Here is a 23267-nt window from a genome sequence, read left to right on the forward strand (position 1 = left end):
ATAGTTCCCATTGATAGAATGCTTTAAGGTTTATAGAGTACATTTTTAAATTTTAATTTTTAAGTTAAAAAAACCTTTTTTTTTTAAAGTAATTGAAGGCATAGTATGCCCCCTGAGTCTTTTTGGGCTGAGTGGGTATTACCAGTCACTTTATACTCACCTGCTGGCATCTCCATTAGCATGACTGAGGATGCCTGGAAGGCACCATGTTGCCCTGGAGGCAGTGCTTGCACCCAGGCCGAGTTGGGGAATCAGTCTGCATGTTTCTATCGTCTTTCTGGTGCTGGAGCTCTCCTGTACTTATTCTTTCATCTGATCCCCACAGGAGCACTGGGGAGCAGGCTGCTAGCCACTTATTCACGTAGACAGGTGAGAGAACAGAAATTTAGACAGGTCAGGGGACTTGGCCAAGATCACACTGCTAGTAAGCAGTGAGCTCAGGTTCTTTGACCCCTGCACCTCACTGCTGCTTGTAGTGTGACTTGAGGGGTGCCAGGAAAACAGCTCTGCCCAAGAAGTCCTCCTTATCCCCTCACTCCTTAGAAAGGGTATATCTGTAGCCTGAAATTCTACCATTTGAGATGCATTTCTTAAGACAGATGGCCGCAGAAAGCATTTGTCAGTCACAGAATCTCAGCGTTGGGAGGGCCCTCAGTGGCCACTTCTCTCCACTCGTAGCTGAACGGTACTTTCTTCTACAACACACCCAACAAATGATTGTCCAGTTTTTGCTTGAGGATCTGTTGTATTGGGAGAGTCCGTTTCCTCCTGAGGCAGTTCGTTCTCTTCTGGGGCTGATTTTTAGGGAAACTTTTCCTTAAAACAGTCATTTACACTTTAGTGTGGATTTACTTTTCAGTTTCCCTGCTTACCCCCCAAACTACCCTCAATGATACCCAGAAGCAGATTTTGCTAGTGGGGAGGGTGAAGAACTAAAGGAATCTGGGCCCTCGGGTTTAGGAGACTGGAGAGGATGTCATTGGAAGGAGAAAGGTCCTGAAGAATGTGGGATGGTGTCCTGGACTTTGTGATTCATAAGGGTAGGGAACAAGGCTGATAGAATCAGAGAGATCTCTTTTCTTTGTCTTGATGCTAAGAGTTCCCTTTCCATCCATTCATCCCTAAGTCAGGTTGGTGCCAGGAGACAGAAACAAGCAAGTACAGTAATGAGCTCCTTCTGTCTCCCACACAGATCTACCCCAATGAGAGACACAGTATTCGCTGCCCTGAGTCAGGAGAGCACTACGAAATTACACTGCTGCACTTTCTACAAGAATACCTCTGAGCACATGGTCTTGGCCAGACCCATGGAACACTGACAGCTCACCTCTGACCCCTAATAGCCTTCTTATCCAGAGCACAAATGGCCAGCGGCCCACCTCCTGGCTCCCCATCGCCTGGCCTGAGCATGGGGAAGGGGCCAAGGATGCTTGGAATGGTGCCTCCTCCCTTGACTCACCCCTGTGGAATTGCTCTCCATTGCCAGCTGAAGCTTGTCATTTTTTTAACGTCCCTCTATTTTGGCTCCCACTTCTTTGATCGCAGGACTGAAAGACAGTGGCCAGTCTCCACCACCACTCTCTTTCTGCATCTTCCTTCTACCTGTTTTACGGCTGCCTGGTGGGGAATGGGATAAAGGGCCTTGAAGTGGCTGAAGTTTGTCCTGGTTAGGTGGGGATGGGGGAAGAGCACCCAGAGCCGAGATGAGCGAATTAGGAAAGCTGCCTTAAGCCAGGAGGCTGTGGCTTCCAGGCTGGCTACCTGCTTCTGGTCCCCTGAGAGAAACAGCAGCATAAGAGCAGATATCTGGGACCGAGGCACGTGATCTTTCTCTCCTCCATCCTTTGGTTTCTTTATGATTGGAGCTTTCACATGTGATTGGGCAGCCCAACTCCTTGGGGCTGTTGGGATGGCGCAGAGCACATGCTCTTCTCCTGTTCCCCAGAATGGGCAGAACAGTGCCAGCAGGTATCTTGGCCTCTGGACGGGCCATCCATTCAGGGGCTGCAGGAGTGTCATCCAGGATCTTTTCCTAGATGAGATGAAATGAATATTTATATTTCTTGTCCTGTTTCCTCTCTGGTTTTTCTCCATCAGCCTCTTCCCTCTTCCCCCCTCCCCAAAACCGTTCCCTGAGCTTTCAGGCATGCACTGAAATATTTGCTGTGCTTCAGTTCTCTGCAGGTCAGTGACTGTTACCCCTCGCCATCTCTCCTGCAATGCATCTCTGTTCACCTCGCTCATGTGAATCACGCATCCGGGGTTGGGAATTAGAACCATCCCACCTCAGGGTAATCCTTTCCCTTTCCCACCTTCCTTCCCAGCCAAGAGTTCCGCCAGGGGCGTTAAAGAAAAGTAAACGAACCACATCTACTTTGCCCGAGTATTTTAAGTGCGTATTATGAAAAGAAAATATTTTTGTGGATTCTTATTCTTTTATAATTATGAGTGTAAGACGTAGCAACTCATTAAAAATATTACAAATGGCAGTCTAGCATCTGGTGGAGTGTTCTTTGAAGCGAAGATTCAGGCGGGTCGGGCCTCTCAATGTAACTAGAAGGAGTGGGGTGTATATGAGCAGGTTTGGGAGGATAACCCCAGCCTGAGCCCTTGCCAAGTTGGGAGGAAGGAACTTTGGAATTGGAGTCAAAGGAACCAGAGCTAAATTGTAGCATTTCCTTTGTGACCCAGGGGAAGTCACTTAACATTCACTCTCTGGGTCTCCACTTCTGCCTCTCTAGAATGAGGGGGCTGGACTAAAAGGTGCAAAGGTTCTATCCAGCCTGAGAACCAGTGAACTATGTATAGTCAGTGACAGACATTGGCTACTGTGGTAGAGAGTGAACCCATCTCCTGATTCCGTGTGGATGCTACTTTTGCAAGGGAACAGATTCCTCTTCTTGTTAAAGGGAATACCGCCTACCCAGATGTGGCAAGCATGTTCAATCTGGAGAATTTGCTGCCTCCATCTGTGAACTCTGTATAGTATTAACTGACCTACTGACCTTCAAACCAACAGTGCCTTTGATACAAGTTTTCAGAAGGGCAAATTCTTACTTCCTGTCCCTTGTGCTTCCTATACATAGGAGTGAACTGGAAGCTAGAGAATGTCAGAGCTGTAAGAGACCTCGGAAGTCACACGAATGAGCCATCTCATTTTATAGATGAGGAAACAGGCCCAGAGAGGGGAGAGGAGAGGGGCTGTCAAGATCACACTGTCATTAAGTAGCAGAGGCAGGATTTGAACCCAAGTCTTCTGACTTGACACTGTTGGAAGGCAGGACTAACCCTGTGTCATAGGCTTTTCCTTCTACAGTCAGAGGTGCCTGCCCTATGAACCACAGAACATTATGGGCATGATTTAGCCTGTTAGTAAGACATTGTAGAACAGTAATTTGCCATAACTGGGTTTGACTGTAATTTTCATTTAATCAGTTGTAACATCAATAGATGGAGACAGTTGTCTTCCAGGCATCAAACAACTTCCAGAGGTAATCGTACAATGATTCATTAATTAGGTTAAATTGTGGGGAAAGAGAAGAGTGCTGGGCCCCAAGTCGGTTAATTGGACCTGAGTTCTAATCCTGCATTGTCACTAATTTTCACTATGTAAATGAAGCAGGATTCTAACTCAGTCAAGTCAAACCACCCCCACCACCTTGACGGCCATTTTCCCCTATATTCCTGTGGAGACGACAGCCCAGGACCATGAACCTTTGGAAATGACGTGGCCCTGACCTCCCAGACTTTCTTCCAGCACAGCCCCTAAGCCATCATTGAGGGAAGAAACTGGAAAAAGTCCCATCTTCCTCACTACCACTGGTAAGCATATAGACACAGAACCCTGAGACTGGCGGCACTGCTGTCCCCCCATACCATGCCCTGCCCCCCCGCCCCTCCCATGGCATGCTTCCAGCCCAGACTTTTCAGCCACTGTCCAGGGAAACAACTCCTATGGAGAGAGGGCCAGCCACCACTACCAACGGCCACTCATTGGACAAGTGAGCTAGCCTGGCTGAAGTAAGAAGGAGCCCTGAGGGAGAGAAAAGTCAAACCACCACCACCTAGGATATCTACCCTCTCCCCCCAGTCTTCCTTGGATTCCGCCGGCCCAGACTTTGAACCCAGCCTTGGGAATCACAGTACTTACAGCGAAGCATCCATTGTAAATCATCACGGGAAACTGCAGCATTCACCTGTTCCTTCAGGTGCTACAAGACCCAGAAAAGAAGGTGCTTGTCACCAAAGACCTTGGTGCTGTCCAATAACCATTGGACAGCGTCAGACGCTGGCATGATTTTTATCCATAGAAGCAACATAAAAGAAGAGGCATTAACCTCTGCTCTGGGGCTGCACCCTAAAGGAGCATGGGACTTTTCCATCTGACTGCCATTATGTGTTGTCTCCTCCATTAGAGTGTGAGCTCTGTGAGGGCAGGAACTATCTTCCTTTTCTATTTGTATCTCCAGTACTTAGCTTTGCATAGAGCAAGTGCTTAATAAATGCTTTATTCATGCATTCATCATATGACCTTGGACTAGTTTTTTTTTCCTCTCTCTGAGCTTCAGGTTCATTTTCTGTAAAGAAAACAAAAACAAAAACTAACTGTTCCCTTGGGTCCCCTCCATCTCCAACAGTCTAAATATTCTCTAATTCTGTGCCTTACTTGTGACAGACCCAGGAGAGCATCAGGTCCAACCAACCTTTTCCATGTCTTTCACCCCACTTCATGAGCAGACATCTACTGAGCACTTCACTTTACTGCCAAACCCTTTCCTGGGTAATTCCAGGGAGAGTCATGGGTAAGAGAGTATGGTTAGGTTAAGGAGTAGAGGGATGCAGAGAAGAAGTTAAAGGATTAAGTTTAAATTAAAGTTTAGATTAAAGGATTAAGTAACAATGACAATAGATCAAGAGATCATCAATCTTAGGATGGTAGGGCTAAACTTGAGAGATCACGGTGCCCTGTTTTGGAAGTTCACCCTCTCATTTTGCAGATGAGGAAGTTGGGGCCCAAAGATGAAGTAACTTACTCCACACAGCTCCTGAGAGGCAGAGCCAGAATTCAAACCCAGGACCAGATCACAAGGCCACTTACGGCTAACACTAAGCGAGTGGGACACGGCTCTCTGCTGAGTACACATGCTGGCTTTACCAGGACAGTCCTGTTGTCCAGAAAAGAAAGTGGACGTTTTAAAAGGCTTTGCAAAATGAATGTCCTTTGTCAGACCTGGCCTCCATTTCTGGTTCAGAAAGTCCCCCTGCATGCAAGTGTATGAGGGATGGTGGGGCGAGAGGAGGAAGGAGAGGGAAGAGGCGGAAAAAAGGTTTCATTAACAGATCTGAAGATTAAGGGGTAGGTAGGGAAGGGAAGGGCCTTCTAAGAGGGAAGAGATGAGAAATCCTGCCCTTTATGACTCTTGGGCCAGAACATCTGGATTCCTACCCTATTTGGAGAGCACTTTGTGTGATGATCATGAAGAAAGCGCTTTGTTAAAATGGTGATCCTCTTATTCACCTCTTAGAGAGTCCCTGTCTCGCTACCTATAGCAGTTGCTCCAAATCTCTCTCAAGCCCCCAACTCTACTTTCTTCCCCTTCATTGACTGAGGAAGTGAAGCCATCCCAACCTTAGTCATCCTAATCTTTCCTAAGGCCCCCCCTTCCTCGTTCTTGCCTAAGTTCCCCCCTCCCCCCATTTGTACCCTTGATCCAGTAAAATATAAGCTCTTAGAGGGCTTGGAGGACGCTTTCATCTTTGCCTTTGTGCTCCAGGTGTCTAGCACAGAAACTTTATTGGTGGAATTCAATGGAATTGGTCCCATTCCCATCTCCTCCCAGGCCTTTCCCCTGGTTAATCCCCTTCCCCCCTTTTTCCCAATCTCTCCTTGTCCAGTGGTTCCCTTCCTTTCGTCTACAAATAGGTTCACGTCTTCCCTTCCCTAAATTAAAAACACACACACACACACACACACACACACAAAACCAAACAAACCTTCCCTAGGCCCTGCTATCACCTCATTCTATAAAGCCTTATCTCTCTCTTCCCCTTCAGTGACCAGACTAGAAAAACTAATCTACCTTTGCTGACTCCCCTTAATTAAACAAACACATTAAGTGTTTCCTTTGCACTGAGAATATGAAAACAAAAACCAATCACTGTCATCAGAGGATAATCAGCTAGGTGTTGCAGTGGATAGAGCACAAGGCCTGGAGTCTGGCAGACCAGAGTTCAAATCCAGCCTCAGACATTTAACTAGCTGTGACTCCGGGCAAGTCACTTAACAGATGGCTGCCTCTGTTCCCTCAACTATAAAATGAGGATGACACTAGTAGCATCTGTCCTCTGGGGTTGTCTCGAAGATCAAATGGAATATTTGTAAAGCGCTTAGCACAGTGCCTGGCACATAAGAAACACTTAAATGCTGTTTCCTTTCTGCCCCTTCAAATCACATCTCTACATCCTGTCCCTTGTCCTTTCACTGACTGCGCTAAGCCTCGATTGTAGGTTACTCCCACGGTCCTCCACCTTTGCTCCTGTTCCTGTGCTGGGGAATGGAGCTATAGAAAATCGTTACATTATTCTGAGTCCATACAAATTCATGTTCCAGAACCTCACCTGGGGTCCTCAGAGTGGCAAGGCAATCCTTTCACACTTCCCCAATCAGTTTAATATCCCCCATTTCATTCTTCCTCAAGCCTTCAAGGTACCCCCTGGAGCCACCCCCTCAGCTGGGGAGTTCTTATACTTCACCAAAAAAAAAAAATAAGGCCATTCTCATGAGCTCTCTCTTCTCCCATCCTCCTCATCTGGAATCAGATGCTTTCTTCAAGCATGTGAAGAGGTGCCCCTCTTCCTTTTCAGGGCAAGCCCCTGCATATGCACACCTGATCTCATCCCATATGCACCCCTATCGTTGTGATGTCCAAAGTGGAACTTAGCACCTTTTCCCTAAACCCACCTTCTCTTCTGGACTCTCCGTCTTCCCAATTTCACCCCGGTTATCTGTGCTGTTTCTTCCTTTGATTCTCCAGGTCCAACTGGTTTGTCAAATCCTGTAGATTTTACCACCACAGTATTTCTTGCATCCATTCCCTTCCCTTTCCTCACGTGGATACCACCTAGTTGATGCCCTTATTACCTCCAGTTTGGAGGTAATCTTCCAACAGCCCCCTAACAAGCCTCCCTGTCCCCAGTCTATCTTCTGTACAGCTAAGGCAGCAACTAGTTACAGGGGGTAGAATGTTGGACTTGGGAGCCAGGCAGGACTAAGTTTGAATCCTACCTCAGATACTTACTGGCTGTATAAAATTACTTTCCAGAATAGCTGAAGCACCAGCCCTGGAGTCAGGAGGACTTGAGTTGAAATCTGGCCTCAGACACATAACACTCACTAGCTGTGTGACTCTGGGCAAGTCACTTAACTCAAATTGCCTTATGAAAAAACAAACAAACAAACCAGAATAGCTGAAGCAGGGGTGAGGAGCCTGCAGCCTGGAAGCCACATGTGGCCTTCTAGGCCCTCAAGTGCAGCCCTTTGATTGAATCCAAGCTTCACAGAACAAATTCCCTTAATAAAAAGATTTGTACAGTAAAACTTGGATTCAGTCAAAAGGCTGCACCCAAGGACCTAGAAGGCTACATGTTCCCTACCCCTGAACTTACAGCTACACCAATCCTGCATCAATATGATTGTTTTCTTGAGCCCCTCCAACCAATATATCACATTATGTCATATTTATTTCTTTATTTAAATCAGCTTTGCAAATAGGATGAATTTGAGGTGGAATCTTAAGAGTTACTTTAAGGTAGAAAATTGGGAAAGAATTTTTACAACCAGTCTCTCTGATAAGGGGCCTCATTTCTAAAATATACAGAGAATTAAGACAAATTTATAAGAACACAAGCCATTCCCCCATTGATAAATGGTGAAAGGATAGGAACAGGCAGTTCTCAGATGAAGAAATTAAAGCCATCTATAGTTATATGAAAAAACGCTCTAAATCGTTATTGATTCGAGAAATGCAAATCAAAACAACTCTGAGGTACCACATCACACCTATCAGATTGGCCAACATGACAAAACAGGAAAATGATAAATGTTGGAGAAGATGTGGGAAAATTGGAACACTAATACATTGTTGGTGGAGTTGTGAAATGATCCAACCATTTTGGAGAACAATTTGGAACTATGCCCAAAGGGCTACAAAAATGTGCATACCCTTTGATCCAGCAATAGCACTTCTAGGGCTATATCCCAAAGAGATCAAACAAATGGGAAAAGGACACACATGTACAAAAATATTCATAGCAGCTCTTTTTGTGGTGGCAAAGAATTGGAAATTGAGAGGATGCCCATCAATTGGGGAATGGCTGAGCAAGTTGTGGTATATGAATGTAATGGAATACTATTGTGCTATAAGAAATGATGAACAGGCTGACTTCAGAAAAACCTGGAAAGACTTATATGGTCTGATGCTGAGTGAAGTGAGTAGAACCAAGAGGACTTTGTACACAATAACAGACACGTTATGCAATGACCAATATTGTTAAACTGAACCCTTCTCAGCATTATGAGGATCTAAGACATCTCCAGAGGCCTTGGGATGGAAAATGCTGTCCACATCCAAAGAAAGAACTATGGAAGTCCAATCGCTCTCACTTACTTTTACCTTCTTTCTGATGGTTCCTCCTATTGGTTTTAATTTTTACTTACAACTTCACTAATGTGAAAATATGTTTAATGGGTATGTAAATGTAAAGCCTATATCAGATTGTGCGCGTCTTGGGGAGGGTGGGGGGGAGGAAGGGGGAGAAAAATTTTCAACTCAAAAGCATATAGGAGTGATTGTTGATAAATCAAAATAAATTAATAAAAATTTTTAAAAAAAGAGTTACTTTAATTTGCATTTCTCTAATTATTTGTGGAGGCAGCTAGGTGGTAAAGTGGACAGGGCTGGGCCTCATCTGGGATTCATCTTCCTGAGTTCAAATCTGACCTCAGAACTTATTAAGTGTATGACCCTGGGCGAGTCACTTAACCTTGTTTGCCTCACTTTCCTCATCCGCAAAAATGAGCTGGAGAAGGAAATGGCAAATCACTCCAGTATCTTTGCCAAGAAAACCTCAAACCCAAATGGGGTCACAAAGAATCTGAAACAACTGAACAATGACAGTGATTTGGAACATTTTTTTCACATGGTTATATATAGTTTGGGTTTCTTCCCTTGAAAACTGCTTATTCACATCCTTTGATCATTTGTCAGTTGGGCAATGGCTCCAATTCATTGTAAGCTTCTGGAGAGCAGGCTCTGTGTTCTATGTCCTCCTGCATTTCAATTCAATTTAACACTATTTGATTAAGCATGTAATATGTCGAAGACACTGTGCTTGGTTGTTGGGGAAACAGCGACAAAAATGAACTTCCTACTTCGAGGACACATGGCTTTAGAGCCCCAAGAGACCTTAAATTGTCTGTTCCAATTGCAAAAGACTCATGATGGAAAATGCTATCCACGTCCAGAGAAAGAACTATGGAGTCTGAATGCAGATCGAAGCACTATTTGCACTTATTTTTGGGTTTTTTTTGTGGCTTTTCCCTTTTGTTCTGTTTCTTCTTTCACAAAATGACTAATGTGGAAATATGCTTACGTGATTGCACATGTATAACCTATATCAGCTGGCTTGCCATCTTGGGGAGGGAAAAGTGGAAGGAGAGAGAAAAAATTTGAAACCCAAAAATCTTATAAAAATATCAACATTAAAAACCGTACATGTAATTGGAAAAAATAAAACACTTTGAACACACAAAAAAGTCGTCTATTCCCAACCCCTCATTTTAGAGCAAATGAGGAAACAGATCCAGTGTGCCCATGACGAGTCCAAGACAACAAAGGCTGTAAACAGTAGTTTGAACTTTTCTCTTCTGATTGCAAATTCAACGTGCACACAAGGAAGCAAACGCAAAGATCTATGATGTAATACAAAGTAATTCCAGGAGAGAGCGCTGATAACGTTATGGCCCGGAAAGGGGGTTTGCATATAGAAAGCACTTAATGAAGGAATCCCAATTATGCCCCCGACTTGACTAGGTGTTCTCTCGGGTGCCAGGTTCGACGCTACACGAAACTGCAGAGGACTGTGATGTAAGGGCATGGAGCGTGACGTAACAGCACGGAAGGGAATGGAATGAACAGAAGCGCCATCTGTGGGCGGGGCTTTTCCGGTACTGGGTCCGCGTCCACTTCTTTCTCATTGGGGTCAAGGGCAGATTGAAAGGAGCGCCTCACAGGACAAAGCCACCCCGTTACAACCCTGAGGGGCCCCCAATTCTAATGGCGGGGCAGGCCTGGAGTAGGAGCACGCTCTGAGGGCCCTACCTTAAGATCATTTCCTTCATGCCCAAGATGGCGGCCGGCGGCGGCGGGGTGTGTGGGGGGGTTGGTCACGTGGCCACCTCGAGCTCTGACGTGGCGCTCTCTCTCCCCCGCCCGCCCCGCGGCCTGCCTAACGTGTCCCTTTCGGCACCCCGTCTGCGTTCCCTTCCCTCCCAGCCTCCGGCCCGAATGGCGGCGCCCAACGGCCGAAGTAGCAGCGGCGCTCCCGGCCTACGCCCCTGGGCCTCACTCCTCCTGCTCCTGGCAGCGGCGGCAGCGGCGGCGGGCGGCAGCGACGGTGACCGCGCCGTAGACTTTGACGTGCGTCCCGGCGGGGTGGTGCACTCCTTCTCGCAGAGCCACGGGCAGGCGGTACGGGGGGCCCGGGGCCGGGCTGGGGCCGGGGCGGCTGCAGGGAGCGGACCCTTCGCCCTCCCAGGCCCCCCAAGAGAGCGACGCCCGTTTGGAGGCGAGGCGGGGACGCGGGACGGGGGAGCGCGAGCGCCGGGCCTGCGGGGGAGGGGCGCCCCGGCGGTCCCCCGCTGTGCGCCGGGAGGGGGTCGGCCTGGGGGCGCCCCAACCCCCTCCTGTGACAGTCTGCCCAGCAGGAGCCCAACAAATCCCGGCCCCCCGATGATCCAGGGTCCCCGTGATCGGGGTTGGCTGAGCAGCCCCAGCCTCTGGCGGGACTCGAACATGTGACCGAAGGGCCCCCCACTTCTGATATCTGTTCCGAGGTCCTTTCCACCCGTCATTCAGCATTTATTAAGAGCTGAGGATACCAAAAGAGGCAAGGGGCAGCCCCTGCCTTCAAGGAGCTTACAGTCTAATGGAGGAGCAAACATGCAAACAACTATGTGCAAACAGGCTGGGGACAAGACAGGCAGTAATCAACTTGGGAAAGGCAGTGGAATTAAGAAGAGTTGGGGAAGGCTTCTTGTAGAACACGAGATTATGTCTGGCACTTGCAGGAAGTCAGGAAAGACAGGAGGGAGAGCCCACCTGGTAAGAGGGGGGTCTTTCAGTCATGTCCAACAACCCCTGGGGTTATTACTGGAGCAGTTTGTGATTTTCTTCTTGAGCTCATTTTATAGATGAGGACACTGAGGCAGACAGGGTTAAATGACTTGCCCAGGGTCACACAGCTGAGGCCAGATTTGAGCTCAGGTCTTCCTGACTCTAGGTCCAGCGCTCTATCCACTGAGCCACCTAGCTAGTGAAAAGACTGGAGTGGGGAGATGAAGTGATTGGAAGGAGTATCTTCTTAAAGAAATAGCAAGGATGGACAAGCGCTAGATTAAGTGGGAGATTAACTTAACAGGTACACACATTAGACTCTGCTTGGCATGGAGGGAGACCCTGAGAAGATTGAATTTTGGCCCCTATCCACATGACATGGTCTGGTAGAGAAGATAAAACGTGCAAATATAGTATAGTCAAGTATGATAAGTGCTTAAGATAGTAGTCTGGTAGAAAGAACGTTGGGCTGGGAGTTCCGGTTAAAACTGAACAATCAGTAAGTGTATCACTATATGTGCAGTAACATACATGTCTGAGCTGGGGGAGATGAAAAATCAGGCTAGTCCTGGCCCTGCCCTGGCTAGATATGTCCTTTCACCTCAGTGAGGCTCAGTTTCCTATGTTTTCAAAGCATCATTTGTGGTTAGTTCCTTTTTTCTGTCATACAGCCTCACTTTAGCTTAGGCCTCAGCACCTCTTGCCTGGACTATTTCAGTAATCTCTTCTTGGTCTCCCTTCCTTCCTCAAATCTCTTCTCCATCCTCCACACAGCTGTCAAAGGAATCTTTCCAAAGCAAAGGTCTGACCATGTGTCTGTCTGTCTTTCTCTCTATATATGTATATTTTGTAAAATCTGTTTCTTTCTCTATAAAATGTGTCTCTTTCAAATCTGTCTGTTTCTCTCTCTCTCTCTCTCATATACACACACACACACACACACACTCACTCACTCACTGGATACACTCCAGTGGACCCCCATCCCTTCCAGGTTCACATGCGGCCTTCTCCATATGACATGCAGAGTTTTTCACACCCTGGCCACTTCCTACCCTTGCAGACTTCTTAGCTGTTGCTCATCCTCTCCATGACTCTGTGGAGTCTCACATCTGTGAGCCTTTGTGCTAGACAAGCTGTCTACCAGACCCAGAATACACCTCACTTCTCACCTCTGCCTCTTGAGATCCGATTTTTTCAAGACTGCTCAAGCACCACCTCGAATCTGTAACCTTTCCTGACTCACCCCCAGCTGTCAGTGCCCTCTCCAAAGTGACTCGTGTTCCTTTTGTCTGTATTTTGCGTACACTTCTGTGCGTACAGGTGGTCTCTCCTATTAGTATGCAAACTCCTTGAGGACAGAGACTATTTAAATTTTGTCTTTGTGGTCCCAACACTCAGCCCAGAGCCTAGGACATAGTAGATGCTTAACAGGTATTTGCTGCTTGATTCATTCTGCTGTAAAAAGTAGATGATGACCAATGCCTACCTCCCCTCACACGATTGTAAAGATTAAGTGAAATAAAAAATGGCTGTGAACTGTGAATTCCATGAGGATGAGGACTGCTGGACCCCTTGCCTAGCCCAGAGCCCCGCTTGTAGCAAGTGTTAAATAACTTGTTTTAATAAGAGGACGAGGTGCTCTAGGATGAAGGAAAGGGAGCACAGGGGAGACGTTCCCAAGCCTGGGGTCCAGGGCCACTGGAGCTCATCCCAGGGCTCCACTTGCCAGTGCTGGGTGCAGGGGGCACTGGGGTTTTTCAGAAGTGGCTAGGGGAGCCGTCTTCCCAGAAGCCCTCAGCCTGGGGCCACAGAAGTGGTACAGCATCTGAGAAGAAGGAGAAGATATATTCTGTTCCAGCCTCTTAGACTCCCAAGCATATAGAACCCCACAATGGCATTCTTAAAAAGTAGACTGCAGGCGTTGCCGAGATTCAGGGGAATGACCACTTCCCAAAGGAGGTTATGTTATTAAAGGGTCTGGAGTGTTAGAATAGTCTTCATCTATTGAGTGGAAATCTGCAAATCCATTTGTGTGCTGCCGTGTAGCCTGGGAGTCCTGGAGCCATGGACAAGTAAGGAGGAGAGAGATCCCAGGGGCTCTTCTATTCTTGAAGCAGGAATCCTCTGCAGCATGCATCTGAATTCAGCAAGCATTTATTAAGCATATACCATGGGCAGTGTTCAGCGCTGGCACTAAGAATGCAGAAGCAAATAGTTCCTGCCCTCAAGGAGCTGTTATTCTGTTGAGAGTACACTTTATGTACAGATGTATCAATGCAAAGTTCTTTGTGGGAGAGGGAGAGATCGGGAGAGGCATCCCGTAGGAAAAGGGTCTTTGAGCTAATGCTGAAAGGAAGGTAGGGGCTCCAAAAGATTGAGGTGAGGAGTAGCAGGGTCCAAGCAGAAGGGAGAGCTGTTCCAAAGAAAGAGGTGGAGTATTGTGGACAGGCCCCCTCGAGTAGGCAAGTTCACAGAGTGTATGAAAGGCTATAAAGGGAAATTTCTGGGAGGGTAAGCAGGAGCCAAATCGTGAAGGACTTTGAAGGCCACACAAAGGAGTTTGTGTTTTACCTAGAGTCAATAGGGAGCCACTGTGATTTCTAGACAGCTAGATGGCCTAGGGAATATAGTACTGGATTTGGAGTTAAGAAGTCCAGGCTCTGAATCCAGCCTCAGATACTTAGTAACTGTGTGATCCTGGTAAATCACTTAATCTTCCTCTGCTTCAGTTTCAGTTTCTTCTTCTGTTAGAATAAGAATAATAGCACTGTCTTACAGGTTCTGCCTTCTCAATATCTCTCTTTAACATGGCATCCAGAACTGTTCCTGATCCCCCAGGAGTGACCTGACTATGGCAGATTGCAGGGGCCCTTACCTCGCTCAGATCTGTGTGTCCCTGGACCAAGGTTCAGGAGAACATACAAGAGGAGGATACACAGTGCCAGTTGAAGAGGTGGTAGATGGTGTGTTCGGGGCTGTAGATGGAGTAGTACAGGGAAAGGGCAGCATGAGCATGTTGTCGATGGAGCCATTTTAGAGTAGCCAGGAGGGAGGACTGAAAATGACAAAGAGGGAGATTTCAGCTCAGCATAACAAAGTCTCCTAATAACTAGAGTTGTCCAAAAATAGAATGAATACTCTGCCTCTGGAGGTAGTGGGTTTCCTGTCACTGGAGGCACCCATATTGGATGACCTTGTCAGAAAGGTTGCAGAGGGTATTTATTCTTCAGCCTGAAATAGGATTTTTCTAAGGTCCTTTTCCACTTTGGGCTCCTGCGTCTTGTTCTTCTCCCTAAGTTCTCGTGTAGATAAATAAGTTAATTGATTGTCGTTTGCCTGTAGCAGTACCTAACAAACGAATTTGACTTCCTCTTATGCTCAGAGCCCGAAACTAAAAAGAAGGGGAGATATATTTAACAACTCTTTGGGATTTCCTGTTGCCTGCTGTTCCCAAGACTTATTTTTTTCTCTTGTGTTCTCCAGGGAGGGCACACCTGCACATTCACATATGCTGCTCAAGGTGGGACTAATGAGGTGAGTTATTCAAATCCTAGCACAGCTTGATCAAAGGATAGTTCCCCCACAGACTCGAGCTGCATTGTCAGCCTTTCCTGCAGAGGCTGAGTGAGTATGTTGTCCTGACGGCCGGACAGAATAGCCTGACGTGCAGAACCAACTAACTCTGGGCTTGGGAGACCTGGCGCCTTGTCCTGGTTCATTGTGTGACCCCAGGCGGGGCTTTGAACCCTGAGAGACCTTACTGTCAGTGCAGTGAAGAAGGTGTCACATGTCTTGTACCTCTCAAACTTTAGTGGAAAAGGCCTTGGGTTTGGACCCAGAAGACCGAGGTTTGAATCCGCCCTCTTCTGGGGCCTGTGTAGGTCCCCTAAGGTGGTTTGTCCATAAAGTAGCACTAGTAATAAGTATACCGCCTGTCTCACAGGTGGTGGGCTTGGGGAAGATTTCAGTGGAATGATGTGTATAAAGTGCTATGTAAATGTCACCTACTGTTATTAGCATTTTTATTATTTATTCTTATTTCCTTCCCTTGCACTCTCTGAGATGAAGGAATCATTGTATAGTGGGTTCTGAGTTTTTATGGCACCCATGATGATGATGTGATTTAAAAGATACTGTCTATTGAATTTCGTAATTTCGTGGTGGTAATTGTTTAGAATTTCTTAGCATTTCTTTACCTTTGAGAAAGGCTCTATGATAACTAAGAGGTATTGAGAAGTAGATTAATTACCTGTCCCCCTTCTTCCTCTGCCTTTCCTTACCGTTGTGCCCTCTGGAATCCCCTAGGCTGTTAACAGGCCTCCTTCATCTCTTCTTTTCACATTCTTTCTATCATGTAGGACTGTCTTCAGATAACATGACACCCTCTCCATTGCTTACTTGCTCCTTCTCTCCTTCCTCGATACTCTGGCCTGGGAGCAGGGGAGGGCACTCCGCAGCCCCTCCTTTTTGACATTCACTCTGCTATATCAGGGCTTCTTCACATCGTTCTGAGACTTTGACCAAAAGGGTCCATAACTCAACGAAGATTAAGACCCATTGATCGATATTGTCCAGTCCAGATTCTCATTGCTGTGATCTCTCTGTTGGCCGTGGAGTCACTCTTCTCCTTTTCTGAAATAGTTCAGTCCACGTGAACAGGGACATCTGTTGGAAAGGAAGCGCCGTTGCTCTAGTGCAGATGAGAAGTGATGAGGGCATGTCTGTGGCAGGAGGGAGAGGGTGAGACAGGAGGTGACCACTAAGTGAGGGGAGGAGATGTGAAGGGAGAGCTGGCAAGAGCTGGCAAGGCCTGGCAACTGACTGCTAACTTGATTGAATTACTGTTACGCTACCAAAATCCTCCATTCATCCAGAGGTTACATTTACACCTGTGTTCACCACCTGAACATTACTGAATGAAAGTCAGCAGGAACAAATACCTGACATCGTGAGTGCAGAGAGGTGAGGCTGCCCTCGGTGTACAGAGGGCAGCCAGTATCAAGGCCCTATAAGCAAGGAGAAGTCCCTTCTCTAGACCATCCTTCCTCTTTGGGAGAGAGGGCGTCTTTATGCTGCCCCTTTCACAGGAGCTTTACTGACGAAGGCGTCTCTCACATGCTTCGTCAGCGAGTCAGGTTCCTTCTTAGGTAATTTTCTAAAAGCGGGGAGAGCTTTCCTGGATTTGTTTGATGCTGTGCCTGGGTTAGAACATTTTACTGTTGCTCAGGGGCCTCAAAGCAGTTTTAAGTAGAAAAAAGTCGTGAGATGTTTTCCATTTACAAGCATCATGAGACTTAAACTGTCTTCCATTCACAGCAGTGGCAAATGAGCCTGGACCTCAGTGATGACAGCCGACTCCTCACCTGCATCATTTGGAGGCAAGTTCAGTCATTTCACTGTTATTTTATCTGTCCTCTGGCTCCTTTAGAACTCATAATGGCTACAGCTCTGGGCTTGGAGTCAGCATGACCTGGGTTCAAATCCTGCCTCTGACATTGGCAGGGCTATGTGGCCCTAGGCAAATCACGTCACCTCTGTGCCTCAGTTTCCTTATCTGTAAAATGGGGGTAATAATAGTGTTCATAAAGTCCTTTGCAAACTTTAAAATGCTAGGTAAAAGAAGCAGGAGCTGCAGCAGCAGTGGTGATGGTTGAGTCATAGAAAGCTATAGAAGGAGCAGCCTTGGAACACAAAATACAGGGTGTTGTCAGAGCTGGGAAGGGACCTTAGGACATTGAATGAGGGAACAAAAGAGCATTTATTGTGCTCTTACTTTGTGCCAAGCACTGTGTTGAGTGCTGGGTGTGCAAGTAGAAAAAGGAAACACTCCCTGTTTTCAGGGGGCTTACATTGTAGTTAGGAGAGAAGAGACAACGAGGAGCAGGTGGACTACAGGTACAGCCTCAGCAAGGCCCAAGCACCCTGGGATTATGGGTACCAGTTCAGGTGACAGTAAAGTGATCTTGAGGACCTAGAGGCAGGGCCGTTGTTGAGGCCTAGAAGACCTTAAGATACCTGGGCAGAGCAGATGGTGAGGCCTAGTGGTTCTCCAGCTGACAGGAAGAAAAAGACTTGGTGGTTCCCGTCTCATCTGTGTGAACAGTTTGGGTGAGGTCTGGGACAGCTGGGCTGGGGAGGAGTCAAGGAAAGACCTCAGATAATTATTTGTTCTGCCTCCCTCCTTTTCCAGTTAAGGAGACCCAGAAAACACTTAGATGCTTTTCTCACTTAATATTGCTAAGGAATATCCTTTGCCTGCAAGAATGCATGACCGACCCGGTTTTCTTGGTTTTTCTTGAACACTCCAGTGGTCCTATCATTGGGCAGAGAACAGTAGCCAGCTGTAATTAGGTGCTAAGTTGTGTGGAATGGAGATCGATTCTTTAAGTGTTCAGAGAATGCAGTGTGGACAGAAAGGCTTTCGAGAAGAGATAGGACTGGAATTGGGTCTTGAAAGTGGGGATAGATTTGGGTGAACGGAAGAGTGAAGCCAGGATAAAGAACATGAACATGTAATTATGCTTCGTGTTTTCAGTTAGCTTTTCATGTACAGTAGGGTCTTCTCTTTACCCAGTTCCACTGTGAGCTCCTGGAGGCCTGGAAATGAGACTTGTATTTCTAATTCTCACCTAATGCTTGCACTTAGTAGGTGTTTAGTAACTCTAATGCTTGGGCCTCACTCTTTGTTTAATTGACTTAGATTCCCTACATTAGCCAAAGCAGAATCCCTGAGGCTGTCTCAGTGGGTTCTGGATGGCCCAGGTTTTAGGAGTACTGCTCTTGTTACAAGAAAATGAATGTATCATTGTCGTGGGGGAGCTAAGGCCATGGGCTGGTGCCTTCAGAGTAGCATTGGCTTATATTTCTGACTTTCCTGTTGCCTTACCGTAGGTCTAGGGGAAACATGTTTGTCCTTTGTTTCCTAGTTTGGCTACCCTCAAAATGCAGGTGATCAGTAACCTCTCAAAGGGCCTTTTAAGTTTTATATAAGCACCTTAGAGATCATGAGAATGTAGCTTTAGATGCATTCAGGATTCTGTATGAAAGAATGGGAACTTTTCACTAAAATACTTGATAAACCTTAAAGCTGAATTGAATATCACTCATTCTTTTCATTATTGGTTATTTCCTGGCTGCTGGGGCTCCCTCTGCCAGTGCAGTTCCCAACTCCTTCATTAGGAGCCTTTCCACACTTGGCTAAGCTACGCTGGTCTTCAGGCAGATGTTTCTGAGGTCATCCCAGGCCTGGAATCTGGTAGGAATCTCAGATATCTAGAGCACTTTCATTTGGGTTTACAAAGCATTTTACCTGAGCTACCTCACTTGATCCTCGCAACAATTCTATGAAGTAGAGAGGGTGGGTATTATCCCCATTTTATAGATGAGGACACCAAGCCATAGCAGCAAAGTAACTGACCTGGGATCATCCAGCTGGGAAACAATGGCATTGGTCTTCAGGATGGTTTAGCTGCCCTCCCTTGGTAGAGAGCTAGAGATCTGAGGCCTCATCCCTAGCAGCATGAATGCTTCTTGCCCAGAGTCAATGACCTGTTCAGACAGCTTCCATCTCTCCCTGGTTTTAAGAAGCCAGGCTCAGATGCTAAAAGGACAGGCTTCCGATCCCTGGGCCAGCTGCAGAGCATTTGGACCGTGATTTTCTACCAGCATTCCCTTCTCTGAATGATTCTAATAACTTTTTTTTTTTGCAGGCCCCAGGGGAAGTCTTACCTGTTCTTTACTCAGTTTAAGGCAGAAGTGCAGGGAGCAGAGGTTGAATACGGCATGGCTTATGTAAGTCTTAGTATATGGCTCTAACTTAAGAGTGGGCATTTGGAGATAATGCTGTGAGTTCTGGGATTGCTGCCCAAGCTTCTGCTGCATGAAACCAGGTGCCCATGCTGATGGGAGGCAGGGCAGAGGAGCCTGTCGGAATTAATGACTTGCGAAAGTGTTTAAAATTCAATTTTGTTACTCAGAAAGCCAGAGAGTAACACGCATTTAGATGGTTTTAAATGAGTTGCCAAGTAAAGGCCCTGCGTTACTGCTTTAATGAATAGATAATGGGTCATTTGTAATTAGCTCTGGGGTTTCGGGTGGATGCTGCAAAAGGGAAAGGAAGTCTGTTCCCTGAAGTAAGTGAAATGTTTCCCTTTTTTCATAGGCTTTCCTGTAGTCAGTATATGCCAGAATTATCTTAATTACGAATTGGTGGGATGTCAACAAATGAAATTTACTTCCATGTATAAAGCTAAATTAGGGAGTTAATGGACTTAGAGGTTTAGTTAGAAAGGTTTGACTTTATTTTTTAGAAAAGAATCTCTTCTGTATTGTTTTTTGGGATAACCCAGGGCTCCTCATATTAGGAAATGAGTTTAGTCCTGGCTGCCAGCCTGTGGCTTCCATGAAAGCATTTTGTCTGTCTTTGGCTAATGTGAAAGTGGGGCGGTGCTGATAAACGTTATGGGGCAGAGCCTGCCCTTCCCGTATCCTTTTCACAAATCACTGACTGAAAGAAAAACTTAGAAGTTACAGCGTTGATCGTGTGCAGAGAGAGCACTAGGTGTGGGTGAATGAAGGAGGCCCAGTTCAGGCCCCATTTAGGTTCGGCTCTCACACTCCCTGGCTGGGTGGGTCCTGACACATCCGTGTCTCTTTTGGTCATTGGGAATATAGGTGTGGGTAAACTGCATCCCCTCCATGGAGGCTTTGTGAGGAAGGCCTGACAGCATCGTAGAAAACCATGCTAGCAGACGTTTCTGAGAGCATCAAGGCACAGTGCTCTGGGTAATCCTCACAGCAGCATCATGAGGGAGGCAGTGAAAACATTATTTTACAGATGAGGAAACTGCACCTCAGAGAGGGGAAATGACCTGTCCACAGTCACCTGGCCAGTGAATGTCCGAGGCTGAGCTAGCTCTTGTTAAGCTATTTGATGGTCTCTCAAGTAGATTTAGGTACACAGCAGCACATTCGCTTCTCTGGCATAAGAACTGCTCTTTTTTTGTTCGAAGCAAATGGAACAGTTAGTCCCCTGTACAGAGTCCTCTGGTAAACCTTAGAATTGGTTCTTTTCAGTCTACAGCTTCAACTGGAAAAGATGCAGATGTTCCCCTGAAACCTGAAGAATTTGAAGTGACGAGCACAGCAGGTAAATATTTACTTTAGAAGACCAGTGAAGGTGAATTGTGAGAGTTGGGCCAGAAGGGAAAGAGGGAAGGCATGAAAGAGAGATGAATAATGAATTCAGTATTTATGGGAAAGTCTCATTAAAATCACCTCATGGGTTTCCTTACTACCACCCATATGACCTTAACCAAGTCATTTTAGGTGGGTGTGGTAGCACATGCTTGTAATCCCTGCTGCATGGGAGAGGGAGGCTGGTGGACCAATGGAGCTTGGAAGTTCTGAGCTCTGGGGGCTAAGGGAAATGAGACTGCTTAAGAAGAGCCCAACAGCTCACAGCTCAGCCCCCGAGAGCAGGTCAAAGATCCTGTCCCAAACAGCAGTAGCATCGGGTCTTTGAGAGCCACTGTGCTTCCAGCCTGGGCAAAATAGGGAGACTGAGTCTCTAAGAACAAAAAAAAGACGGGGATTTCCTTTCTATGGGCCTCAGTTTCCTAATCTGTAAAATTTGGGGATTGAGCTAAATAATCTATAAGTTTCCTTATAGCTGTAAATCCTATGACCCAGTGACTCAGTGATTTTGTAGCTCAGATGCAGTGATGTGATGGATTGGGGTGTGGCTATCTGGAGTAAGAGTGGGAGATCCAAACAGAAGGGCTTGAAAGGCAGATGTGGTAGAAGAGAGGACTGGATTCGGAGGTAGGAGAGCTGTGTTCAAGTCCTAGACTTGGAGCTGAGAGACTAGCACTGTCACATCCTATCTTTGTTTTCCTTATTAGGAAAATGAAAATAATTACTCTTCTATTACCCTACCAATGAGACTGTTGTAAGGAATCATCCTGTCACCTGAAAGCACCCCATGGGATTTCTGTGATTATTAAGTCTGATGTACAGTCCAGGAATAGCCCCTGTTTTCATTAGGTCTTAGACCCTGGGATTGCTCACTTGCCAGAATGACAGAAGGAAAAGGTTAGAGGTAGGTTGATATCACAGAAAGCACATGTTTGGTTCTCAAACAGAATTTGTTATCTTGGGTCAGAGGTGTCTCAAATGTCTGGCATTTCAGTATGGAGTTATAGTTTCAAGGGAGACAACCTCAATCCCTAATCTTTTAGGCCTTAAATTTACAGACATTCTGCATATAGTCACTTTTCAAATAAACAACCCCACCTTGGCTTCTGTTAAGATGGAGTTTGTCTCCATCTTAAGAAGGTGTATGTGTGTGGGGCTTGCTTCCTTTTCAATCATTCTAGAGCCAACAATAGGCGGCACAGGTTTATAATTAAAGACCTTGAGTCAGAAACACTCCTCATTCAGGGCCCAGATGCCAGGAAGCCCAGTATAAGCGAATAAGGCCTTTGATTGGGAAATGGTTGTCACAAAGTCCACACCTCTAAGAGAGGCAAAGCTGAAGTTGACAGTTGACAGCAGAGAGAGGAGAGGAGAACTTTGGGCAAGAGGGAAGAAGAGAGAAATTATATGTTTTAGATGAGATTTCCACATAAAGGGTCAAACTTGAAAAAAACATTGGCAGTGAAAAGAAGTGGGCTTCAGATGTCTAAAAATTCTCTTACGAGGCCTTCTTCAGATAATTAGAGTGTGTTCTGTTTTTTTAACTGGACCTTTGATTTCATTGGTATAGGAAACTTCCAGTGAGGAAGGTGTGTTGATAAAGGTGTAGAAATTGTGGTGTTACTATATAATAATTTACCTTAATTAGTAGAGCACTTTTACTTAGAGAATAAGAGTCTTTAATCCGGAAGGAATATTAGACTAGCAACCATGCCGACTCCATTTTTTAAATAAGGAAACTGAGACCTCCAGAGATGAGGACTTGTTCAAGGAAACATAGTGGGTCAATTGATGGCTAAGCCACCATTTGTGTTCTCAGAAGTACTTGAGTGTGAATGTGGGGTGGGTTTTTTTTCAGTGCCATTGCATTTTTCTCCTCTGATTGTATATTTTTATCTATGTGTGCATTTTTTCAGTGACCCACAGACAAGGGGCATTCCGAGCTGAACTGTCCAAAATCGTGTTAGTGGCCAGAACAGGCCATGTTGAACTGTGATCTGAAGCCTCGTCCAAAGTTTGTCTTGTCTTGCCTCTACCGGAGTGACCAGAGGGGACCATATCATGTGCTGGTTTCTTAGGGGGTATTTTCTTGGTTTCCCACACAGATGTCTACAGTGCTGTATTTGGGGTGTTAAGGCCAGGACTCTGCAGGTGTCAGAGAGAGTAAAGCTCCGAAGCTTCTCTTTCAGGCCAGCAGGAGTGGCCGAGATCCATGGCTTGCCCTCAGACAGCCTGTCACTGCTTTTCCTTCCGTACCTCATGGTACTTCTGTTCCGAACAAGACTACTTTGATGCTTCCTAAGAAGGTGGAGCTAAAGCAGATGGTCCCAAAAGGGCCTCAGAATCACCTCAATATGGCAGGAGCAGACTTGTGTTCCTGCCCAGATGCGTGCCACTGTCCAGGGCCCTTTTTGTCCCTAGACAAGGGGGAGCCAACCACCTGCTTCCCCACGGCCAGATCTGAAATCACCGGTATGAGGAAGGGGCAGGGCAGCTTGACTCTGAAACAAAAATCCAGCCAACTTGTTGTGTCTCTCAGTACACTTTCAGGACTATTTTCCTACGTCTACCCCATTTATTTCCCTGTAGATTGACTGTGAAGGGAATTCAACGTTCTTTCATGTCCAAATAAATGAAGAGGGGACCAGGGCAAGGTTAAAAACTGCCTCTGTCTTTGAA

At 46.3% G+C, this 23267-nt stretch overlaps 2 protein-coding genes across 5 annotated transcripts in view; both read left to right on the plus strand.

Annotated features, from left to right (window-relative positions):
• DPP9 (dipeptidyl peptidase 9) overlaps window positions 1-4525 on the plus strand; it is a 52076-nt gene extending 47551 nt beyond the window's left edge. For all 3 annotated transcript variants that reach the window (XM_020971326.2, XM_020971327.2, XM_078153993.1), the window contains one exon: window positions 1193-4525. In XM_020971326.2, the coding sequence (XP_020826985.1) occupies window positions 1193-1285 (93 nt within the window). In that variant the 3' untranslated portion in view covers window positions 1286-4525. The remainder of the gene's footprint in view (window positions 1-1192) is intronic.
• A 5583-nt stretch (window positions 4526-10108) lies between these two features.
• MYDGF (myeloid derived growth factor) lies at window positions 10109-23253 on the plus strand. Of its 2 annotated transcripts, none has more exons than XM_020971397.2 (6): window positions 10109-10697; window positions 14877-14927; window positions 16710-16771; window positions 19103-19184; window positions 20469-20541; window positions 22505-23253. In XM_020971397.2, exons 1-6 carry the CDS (start codon window positions 10398-10400, stop codon window positions 22582-22584), a joined length of 648 nt encoding a protein of 215 aa, XP_020827056.1. In that variant the 5' UTR covers window positions 10109-10397; the 3' UTR covers window positions 22585-23253. The 2 variants fall into 2 exon arrangements, with proteins under 2 accessions (XP_020827056.1, XP_020827055.1); XM_020971396.2 differs by having other exon boundaries at window positions 10121-10748.
• Window positions 23254-23267: the final 14 nt, after the last annotated feature.

This window comes from Phascolarctos cinereus, unplaced genomic scaffold (assembly GCF_003287225.1).
Source record: "Phascolarctos cinereus isolate Bilbo 61053 unplaced genomic scaffold, phaCin_HiC Scaffold_4;HRSCAF=312, whole genome shotgun sequence".
NCBI classification, from domain to species: Eukaryota; Metazoa; Chordata; class Mammalia; order Diprotodontia; family Phascolarctidae; genus Phascolarctos; species Phascolarctos cinereus.